This window comes from Cynara cardunculus (assembly GCF_001531365.2).
Source record: "Cynara cardunculus var. scolymus isolate 2C chromosome LG 2, CcrdV1, whole genome shotgun sequence".
NCBI lineage: Eukaryota > Viridiplantae > Streptophyta > Magnoliopsida > Asterales > Asteraceae > Cynara > Cynara cardunculus.
In genome coordinates this window covers 46,177,159-46,188,390 of record NC_037529.1, presented here as the reverse complement: position 1 = coordinate 46,188,390, position 11,232 = coordinate 46,177,159, and the positions used below count along the sequence as shown (strand labels likewise).

The window sequence follows — 11,232 nt, the reverse complement described above, 5'->3', positions numbered from 1 at the left end:
ACTGAAATCAAGATTTGGCTGATGTAATTCTCTCTCTCTCCAATCTAATCATTACTTACATCATTCTTAGTGTTCATCATTGTTCATATCAATCTGTGAAGATCACATCAAGATTTGTATGAAATCTGGACTCCACAAATTATTTGGGGATAATTAGAATGAATCATTTAAATAGTTCGATGATTTTTTTATGAGATAAAAGCGTAGCTTTTTAGTTTATATATATATATATATATTATATATACTACATATATAAGCATTTAAGACAAAGTCTTAAATACAAGTTATTAAGTATAAGTTACAACCATTTTATGCAACAAATTAAAAAAACTCTTAATTACAATCCATAAAGCATAATGTACAAGTGTATGATACATTGACATCTCCAATGGTCAGACTTTCTTTCTTTCTCTTCATGTTCCTTTTCCAGCTTTTCCCTTCCTTCAAAACCTGTTTGGGTAAGGTCAGACTTGCTTTCTTCTCTTCTTCTCTTCTTCTTCCTTTTCCAGCAAAACCTATTTGGGAAGGTCATACCTCACTTTTTTCCATTCCTACTGCCTTTGCACAAAAGGGGCTCCCAAGACGACTCATTTGTGCATTGTGCATATAACCAGCAATTTGAAATTTAGATTTCTCCATCAGCCACAGCTCCAACTTCGGTTGCCTTCATCGTCGGCACCGCTCCAACTCCGGTCGTCTCTATCTCGGCAGACCCAACCATCTTGCTCGATCTATTGCTCCATCTACTTCTCCTTGAAATCGAATTGTCCATACCACATATCTGGAGGTTCTTCTCCTCGATCTGTTTCTCCTTGGAAAGAAAAGCCACAGTTCTGTCCGATCCCAACCACGGTTCTGTTCTTCTCTTTGATTTGTTCGAATGGAACCTGAGTTAGTGAGTTGTATGGATTTCTCCAGGTAAGAGTTTGACCTATTTTTTCTCAAGTTAGCTCTTTCAACTAATTTTCCTTTCCATTGTTTATGGCTTGAAGGTGAAATATCTGTTGAAATTCTTCTTCTTATGGTCATGTAACCTGAAATTGGTGGATATGATGTTATGGATAAGGTATGCAACTTTTCGAACATTTCTATTTCATTTCATTTCATTTTTTTTACCTCTAATTAGCTGTTTCTACTATGTTCTTTGATTTCTGGGGTTTTTGCTCCTCCTTTTGCTTCCAGGCTTGGGTTTTCTTATTCAAGGCATATTAAGTTGTCAATACAATGATCGTAATTTGTAAGTGGCAGTTTGGTTTTTTTTTTCAGATTGTGACAACATGTTTATGAGTTGCAACTAGAATATAATACATTGCTATGCTTACGTTGTGATTCTTGTCTTTGTTTGTGCTTCTTGACCTTTTAGTATATCCCATTTGGAAGTAAAGTCTGGGTGGGGATATATCTGGTCTACCCCAAAGTGTAGAGCAGTTGTTTCCTTGAAGTTCTTAATAAGTCATGATGGGGTGAAGTAGGGTGTTGGTGTGTGTATTGTCGTATACATGTACATAAACATGCAAGTCAACAATAGTCAACCACCGAGCTTAAAAGTTCGAGGGGAAAACTTGCTACAGATAAGAATCAACATCATGTTCCAAAAGCACCAAAGTAGCGGATTGAATCATAAAATGAAGATAACATTACAACTTAAAACTTCCGATTGCATATCACGCAAAAAGTTAACTTTGCCCTTAATGGTAAAACAACATTAACCAAGGTCTCACATAGTGCGATTTAGTCAAATTGGCAACAAATATGAGTTCTTCCCCAAAAACCCGCGCTCGCCGGATTTATAATCTCACAAGTCAAACGTTGACTTTCAACGGCCATTTGATCGAAAAACAAAAACACCACGAAACCCTAAACCATAAACCAATGGCGGGCATAATGAATACACTTTTTAAATAAGTTTTGACAGCGGAGAAAGATCGACTTAAATCACAAAATGAAGATCACATAATTTCGAATCAGTTTTGACCATGATGGTAAAACGACGATCTCATTAAATAATGCCGGAATTGCGGCTCAACGATCAAGAGTGACGACCAACCATAGATTTGGCGACGAAACTCGATCGCGGAAGAATCCAAATTTCAAATACCTCAAACTTCAAATAGGCTAACATGATATCATTCATAACCCCTCAGTTTCATACATCCAATCCAATACCTTTTGTTTGAATTTCAAAAATTGGTCAAAATTGAAGTCTTTATTACTTGTAATTTACATCAAATAACTGTAATTAAATACAAACCCTAATTGGGGATTTACTAGAAAACCAAGCCCTAACTATAAAAACCCAATTCCCTCAACCAATTTACTTGATCATGCTTGTATTCAAACAAAATTTAGAAATCAAACTGAAGAACACATGAAACTGAAAGCATATATGGAAAGAGGGATGAACAATCGTCACCTTGGAAACAAAATTGAAGCATAAATTACCCATGTAGCAGTAATTCAGCCTCCCTAACCTCAAAATTCAGAACCTGAAAATAAATCGAAAAATAACAAAGAATTATTAAATAAAACCAAAAAAAAGGCAAAAAATTATGATGATCAACCAAACCCATCATCATGTCAACAAACCCACAAACCCCATCAACAAAATCAAAGGATTTATGGAAAAATTAAGAAATGGGTGTCTTGAATTAGAACTCACCGATCGTAAATCTTCAGAAACATGACAAGAAAAGCAATAAAAGAAAGCAAAATTGGGGGTGATAAATAGAAAATCTAGGTTTTGTAGTAGACTTTGTAACCGCTAAAGAGAGGGATTTGTTTGGTTTTTGCTGTAAAGAATGGCTGGCAAAGGGCTTTGGGGCAGCTGAGAGACTATCCCCCCTTATTTTGACTTTCTCTTTTTCTAATTTATGACACCATACTTTTATATTTGGTATGTATAATAATGTGAAGGAACACACAAAGTCAGAGAGAGATATATAGAAGTTATCCATCTTGACAAGTAAGGTTTATGGTTTTTGTTTCCTTTTTTTTATGCATTTTACTTCTTTGCTAACAATTAAGGTTTTATGTGTCTTTTGATATTTGTCCCAACCAATTGAGACATTTATAAGGCTTCCTTAAAACGGGATACAAATTTATCAGTTGTATGAACATTGTTATGAAAAAAGTACCAAAGTAACACACGACAATCTAGGAAACTCACCTCCGCATCAAGGTGCAATTCGTGGATTCAGCATCAACTAAGCTCTTCATACATTGTATTATGAAACTTCATGGGTTCTTTATGTTAGTGAATACTTTGTTGAAGAACTGAGAGCATAACAAGTTTTGGTGATAATCACTTAAACGAGCATGGAGTTCTACTGAAAAGAGTTTTCATAAATTTAGTTGGATCAACCAACGTTAAAGGATTGCCTAGCAGGAAATCCAAACAGAGTGACTTGAAGAAAATGGAGATTTTGGGCAAAATTTTGCTCCAACAGATTCTAAAAAAGGTAACATGTTAACTTCGAAAGGTTGTATTTCATATTAATTTATCGGCTAAAAGCTAAACATGTTTGATTCCTAGATTAAAAGTATAATCCATCTTTCCCTTATAGAAAGAGTGCTAATCATCAACAAATTGCCTCCATAGAAACAAATCCAGTGAACACATATAACAAACATCAATTTATGTGTAATCCAAACGTTCATAGGAAGCACAATTTTAGATGCATACATACACACACACACACACCCCAATGAGAATACCTCTTTGTCATCAGTGACCTTGAGAACCAATTTACCTTCAGAATGTGTGTATTTCATCACATAACGAGTCTGCGATCCAAATTATCGACGACAGTAATCAGACAAAGATACAAGATCATGATTTAGATCCGAAATACAATGAATCAGATTAAAAACCAAAGAAATTGAAATTTGAAGTAGATTACCATACTTTTTCGGCATTAGAGCGGAACAACTGAACGGATCTTTCAACAAAATCATCCCATGATATAATATACACCATTATTTCCGATCCAGAATTTTTTATTGACGGAGTAGACGAGAAACGCCAGCAAAACCCTCGCCGGCGGCGATCAAGTTAGTCGTGAGAATTTCTTAAACACTTAATTGAGGGTTTTCTAATAAAACCAGTGAAACTTCAAAATCGTTAAAATTCACAGCTCCCGCTGCATTGCGCGGGTACACAACTAGTATATATATATATATCGTCTAGACATTTATTTTATAAAAGATGATGTTATGGAGTTATAAAATAAATAATTAACTATACGAAGTGTTACTCGAGTTGTAAATTTATTAGGACGCTTTTATCTCGAAATATGTAATTATTAACATGTCTATCATATAATAGATAACTTAATAATCACGTTTGTGATATCGTTTTAAGATATATAGCTAGACGATACACCTTATGTCAGAACTCACGGTTCCTATAATTATAATTGATGTGAGGAGCGTTTTTAAGCATAGTTGACCAAGGTTGACCCTAGTCGACGTATTTGACCGTAAGTTGACTTTTATGTTAGCTTTTGGGAGAAATTAATCATTTATATGCTATTCGCTATTATAAATTGTAGGTTACCAGTCAGCGACGTTAGTTAAGCAACCTTCGTTATCAGGTGAGTCTTCATGAGATTTCACTGGGATGCATACCTAAGTACAAATTATTTTTGCATGATATAAATTATTGATGATRTGTACGTATGCATGATATTTCAATTACATACATGTTATGATATATTTTACATGTATGTTATTTTTTGTGAATGGTTGCATGCTATGTGCTTAATCAGTTTTCGAATAACTCTAGCATGCTATTCCATATTAAAGTTTTATGATTCAAGGGTGGGCATTTGACCAGTAAGTCACGACCAATATAAATCACGACCCGGATAAGTGGGTGATCAATTAAGATTGACATATCAACCCAGGGCGTGTTTGTGACTAAATGACCCATACCCGACTAAACATTATATGAGATCTCTTATTTTCAGTGTTTTAAATATATATTTTCTTAAAGCTATGACTTTTATTATAAAGCATGCATATATGCCATATATATATATATATGTCAAAATATGATTTTATTCACGCAAACCATGAACTCACTGAGCTTTATAAGCTGACTATAGTATGCATCTCAAGGCCAGGTAGTTCGAGGTTGGATAAGGGCAAAGGACACGCCTAGAAGGTTGCTAATTATCATTTTATTTTTAGTCTTTTGTCTTGCAGCGTTCTGTCGAATCTTTTGTAACTTAACCTGGTATGAGGTGGGTTAGAACTTAAGTTAATTTTTGGTTGATTCAAAGACTTTCGCTGTAAACGGTTTAAACGGTTTTATTTTAGCCGTCTTTGGATTATTATTTAGGAATTTGTTTCAGATTACGTAACATTCTAAAAAAAAAAAATGAGGGTATTACAAGTTGGTATCAGAGCTTTAGTTTAAGGTAATTAGGTTAAGATTTACTTAGCCTAAGCTTAAACTGAGAGGATTGTTAGAAGCTTTAGTTTAAGGTATTTAGGTTAAGATTTACTTAGCCTAAGCTTAAACTGAGAGGATTGTTAGAAGCATATGTTTATTATGTATTAGTATTGCTTATCATGCGATTAAGTTTGATCCTACATTACTACTTGACATAGTGTTCCTTCTATGACTTGTAGGAGACATGGTTCACACTAGGTCTATCAGACGCGGACGTGGACGCATATACGGAACACGTAGGACACCTTACGGGCTAGGACCGAATAGAGGATCTATTGACAGTCACCGCTCCAGCGCCAGACATGTTTCCGGCACCCGGTCCAGAAGCGATAGTCTGGCCCACACTAGTGAAGTGTCATAATGAGAGCCCATCAGGCGAAGGACCACACCCAAGCCTTCGGAGGACTACACACCCCACACCCCTACACGTGGGGACATGATGGAGACTATAGAGACCTTGAGGGGCGAGAACATAAAGCTAAGAGAGAGGTTGACCCAAACTTTAGATGGGAATACTAGACTGAATGAATGGCTGAACAATCTTCAGTAGGCACATGTTGAACAAGGAGGAGCCCTAAACGAGCTAATTGTAGAGAATGCAAATTTGTCGGAATAGCGTCATGCACTGATTTGGGATAAAGTTGTACTTGAGCAGGAGCGAAGAATTGCTGCTCGCCCCGTAGGCACTAGATTCAGAGATAGAGTTCACTTCTATAAGAAAGTGACCATAGATTTTGCTGGTGTAGTGAGGGGCTATTTCTCCGACTAGGTCCAATGAATCAAAAATGGCCCAAAGGCTAGTGTGTTGTGGCATTCCAGGCCATCCACATCTTTTSAGGAGTGGTTGAGGGACCCTTATCTCCCTTATTACCCCGCAGATCAGTTTTAGACATAGAATCCTTTTGAGAGAGGGGAGAGAGAAAKATCTTTTGGGTATGTGATTTAATTGTGCGTGTCTAGATAGTTGATCGAATTTTCATCTAGTCTAGTGCTTCAATAGATTTTTTTTGAGCATTCACATGATTTAGAGATGTGTTTAGAATTATGAAGTATCCCATCTTTTGTAAGTAAATGTGATTATGTAATGTCTCTCTCTCCATGATTGTTTATTGACACGAAATATATATAGCTTACTGAGCATTATGAAATTTTCGACGTGAATTGCTTATTATGTATTTCGCTTATATATAGTGATTATATTATATTATAAAATAGTAGTGTGTTATGTTTGACTTTAGAACCATGTTAAAATGATAATACCCAATTATGTCAGTATGGTTTCTCGTGGATCAACAAGGAACGCCCTTAATGGGGGAGGTACTAATGGCATGGCCCCACCAACAGTTCGAGGTCGGACACGAGCCCAAAGTCGAGGTCGAGGAAGTGTCTGAACCGCTAGTTCTAGTACGACTCCATCCGTGMAAGCTAATTTAGCTATCGGTAGGAGTCAAGGAGGCCGGAGAGAGGAAAATCCCCTTACAAAGGAAATGATAGCTGAACAAATGACACAAGTCCTCCGGGATACATTGCCAAATATGCTTAAAGCAATGTTGGGTGACAGATTTAAAGACAATGAAGATGGAGAGGAGGAAAGTGTTCGACACGAGAACACTCAAGCCACTGAAAAGGTGGAAGTATCTGTTAGAGAGAAGGTGGAGTCGCCCACCAACGAGAGAACTGAATTGACAATAAAGGAGAAAGGATGCAGTTTTAAAACATTCAAAGGCACCGGGCCGAAAGAATTTAAGGGAATAGAGGGCCCAGTTGGCCTRATGAATTGGGTAACCAAGATGCAGAGTAGCTTCAAAATTTGTAGATGCGTAGAAGATCAAAAAGTGACCTATGCTGCTACAACCTTTGTGGACTATGCATTGCATTAGTGGGAGTCTGAGTTTGCAATCAGAGGTGATGAGGATATTGCTGCCATGACTTGGGAGCAAATGAAAAAGATGATGATGGAAAAGTACTGCACACAGTCGGAGGTGAACAAGCTAGAATCGGAATTTCTGAGATTAAAGCAGGGTTCGTTGTCTGTTCAAGAATATGTTAACGATTTTCTTGAGAAAGCGAGGTTCGCCAGTTACCAGGTGGCTACCGAGGAGAGAAAGATAGGTCGCTTCAAAGACGGCTTAAGAATAGAAATCAAACGGTACGTGGACATGACTAAACCGACCATATTTGTCCAAGCAGTGGAGATGGCAAAGGTGGCAGAGGAGAACAACGCTAGGGAGAATTGTGATAGAAGAGATGCAAAGAGAAGATGGGAAGGATCGAACAAGTTCAACAAGAAACCAAAATGGACTCCGACTCTGGCAAAAATACGAAGCGAGGGATTCACTATTCCTCCATGTAACAAATGCAACAAGAGACATAGGAGAGAGTGTAGAGCGGGGAGCCTGACATGCTACAAATGTGACAAACCTGGGCATACCGCGCGAGAGTGCCCAGAAGGAAAAACTTGTTATGAATGTGGGACTACGGGACATTTACGACTTGACTGTCCAAAACATCGAAATGGTGCGACACCCCATGTAAAGACAGTGAATAACGGATTTGGAAAGAGATCAAAAAATAGGAAGGAGCTACCTAAGGGACACGACCGAGCTTACAACATGACTTTGGAGGAGGCCAAAGAAACACCCGACGTTGTATCTTGTATGTTCCCTATCAACAATGTGTATGCACATGTATTATTTGATTCGGGTGCAAATGGTAGTTTTGTGTCTACTACCTTCTGCTACTATCTAAATAGGAGTGCCTGTAGACTAGACAAAACCTACACTGTAGAAACAGCCGACGGCAGTCAGTGTAAGGTAGACGAAGTATTTGATGAATGCACAATTGTTATAGATGGTAAGGATTTCCCTGTTAGGCTTATGCCAATGTGTTTAGGGGGTTTTGACGTGGTCTTAGGGATGGATTGGCTGTCCAACAATCATGCGCAAATAGTATGCAATAAAAAGATGATCAAGATTCAAACTCCAGAAGGAGAAACAATTCATGTTTACGGTGATCGAAAGAAGTGTAGCGTAGGGTTAATCAATGCAGTTAAGGCAAATAAGTGTCTGCGGAAGGGATGTGTGGCTTACTTGGCATACACCATCGGCGCCAAGCTCGAAAAGAAGGCAATACATGATGTTCCAGTGGTGAGGGCTTACCCAGAAGTATTTCTGGATGAATTACCGGGAATACCACCGGAACGTCAGGTAGAGTTCCGAATCGATTTTGGTACCAGGTGCGACACCAATCGCAAGGGTGCCTTATCGTTTAGCCCCAACAGAAATGCAAGAACTGATAAAGCAATTACAAGAACTCTTAGATAAAGGGTTTATCAGGCCAAGCTCGTCGCCATGGGGAGCACCGATTTTATTCGTCAAGAAGAAAGACAGCATGATGAGGATGTGCATCGATTATCGGGAGTTGAACAAAATCACGATAAAGAACAGATATCCACTGGCAAGAATCAATGACCTCTTCGATCAGTTGCAAGGAGCAAGCTATTTTTTGAAAATCGATTTAAGATCGGGTTACCAATAGTTGAAGGTTCGAGAAGAGGATATGTCGAATAACGCTTTTAGGACTCGTTACGGACATTACGAATTTGTAGTAATGCCGTTTGGGTTAACAAACGCACATGCGGCATTCATGGACTTAGTGAATCGAGTTTGTGGACCGTATTTGGACCAATTTGTCATAGTCTTTATAGATGACATTTTGATCTATTCAAGAAGTAAAAAGGAGCATGAACTACATTTAAGAATGATTCTTCAATTACTAGCAAAAGAGCAATTGTACGCCAAGTTCTCAAAATGTGAGTTTTGGTTGCATGAGGTACAATTCCTTGGTCACGTAGTTAACACGGAAGGGATCAAGGTGGATCCGGCTAAGATTGATGCAGTTATGAACTGGGAATCACCAAAGTCAGTATCGGAGATCTGAAGTTTTCTAGGCCTAGCTGGGTATTACCGAAGATTCATCGAAGATTTCTCCAAGATAGCAACACCTTTGACAACGTTGACAAAGAAGTCAGTTAAGTTTGATTGGGGAACGAAACAAGAAGAAGCATTTCAGACACTTAAGGAGAGACTAAGCACTGCACCGGTTTTATCACTACCGGAAGGAATAGAAGATTTTGTCGTTTATAGCGATGCATCAAAAATGGGTTTGGGTTGTGTACTAATGCAGCGAGGCAAGGTCATTGCATATGCGTCACGTCAATAGAAAGAACACGAGAGGAAATACCCAACTCACGACATGGAATTAGCAGTTGTAGTCTTCGCGCTAAAAATCTGGAGACACTATTTGTACGGAACGAAGTGCATGATCTATACTGATCATAAGAGCCTTAAGTACTTATTTGATCAGAAGGAGCTAAATATGAGACAAAAGAGATGGATGGAACTACTTAAGGATTATGATTGTGAGATTCACTACAACGCACGTAAGGCAAATGTAGTTGTCGATGCACTTAGTAGGAAGGAGAGAACTGGACCAATCAGAGTTCGAGCCATGTGGATGAGTGTTAAAATGGAGCTTCTAGGCCGAATACGGGATGTCCAAAAGGAAGCTTTACTCGAAACGAACATCAAAAGGGAGAGAATGATTGGACAAATTAAGACTTTGACAACTAGACCAGATGGAATATATAGACATGGGAATCGGGTTTGGATTCCTAGTTTGGGAGACCTAAGAAATGTAGTGATGGATGAAGCACATAAGTCCAAATACACTATGCATCCAGATAGTAATAAGATGTACAAGAACATAAAAAAAGCTATTGGTGGCCTGGTATGAAAAGGGCAGTAGCTAGCTACGTGGGGAAATGTTTGGCGTGCTTAAAAGTGAAGACCGAGCATCAAAGACCGTCTGGAATGTTGCAACAAATGGAGATCCCAGTATGGAAGTGGGATATGATAACGATGGATTTTGTCACCAAACTTTCAAGGACGGTAAAGGGACACGACGCCATATGGGTAATTGTGGATCGACTAACGAAATCTGCTCACTTCTTACCGATCAACGACAAGTATACATTAGAAAGATTGGCTCAACTTTACGTCAATGAGATCGTGTCAAGACATGGTGTACCGATATCTATTGTTTCAGATAGAGATGCTAGGTTTACCTCGAGGTTTTGGTCAAGTTTTCAACAAGAAAAGGGGATACGGCTAAACTTGAGTACTGCATATCATCCTCAAACTGATGGCCAGAGTGAGAGGACGATACAAACGCTAGAGGATATGTTGAGAGCTTGTGTGATTGACTTTGGAGGTCGTTAGGACAACCACCTCCCATTGATAGAATTTGCTTATAACAATAGTTACCATTCGAGCATCAAGGCGGCACCATTTGAAGCGTTATATGGCCGTAAGTGTAGAACTCCAATTTGTTGGGCATACATTGGAGAAAGACAACTAGCTGGACCCGAGTTAGTCCAACAGACATCAGATAAAATAGTACAGATCAGGGAGAGGCTAAAGGTTGCGCAAGATAGACAAAAGATTTATGCGGATAGAAGACGTCGACCTTTGGAATTTCAAGTAGGTGATAAGGTCTTGTTGAAAATATCTTCATGGAAAGGGGTCGTAAGATTTGGAAAGAAAGGTAAGCTAAGTCAAAGGTATATCGGACCATTTGAGATAACTGCAAGAGTAGGAGCAGTTGCTTATCGGTTGAAACTACCAAATGAGTTAGGTGGTATTCACGATACCTTTCATGTGTCGAACTTGAGGAAATGTTTAGCTGACGAATCAACTGTTGTGGATTTGGAAGACATT

The 11,232-nt window shown here is 38.4% G+C and overlaps 1 protein-coding gene across 1 annotated transcript; it reads left to right on the top strand.

Annotated features, from left to right (window-relative positions):
* Window positions 1–6,942: 6,942 nt before the first annotated feature.
* LOC112506120 lies at window positions 6,943–8,778 on the top strand. The gene is made up of 2 exons (XM_025110150.1): window positions 6,943–7,236; window positions 7,336–8,778. The coding sequence occupies exons 1-2, from the start codon at window positions 6,943–6,945 to the stop codon at window positions 8,776–8,778; spliced, it is 1,737 nt and encodes a 578-aa protein (XP_024965918.1).
* Window positions 8,779–11,232: the final 2,454 nt, after the last annotated feature.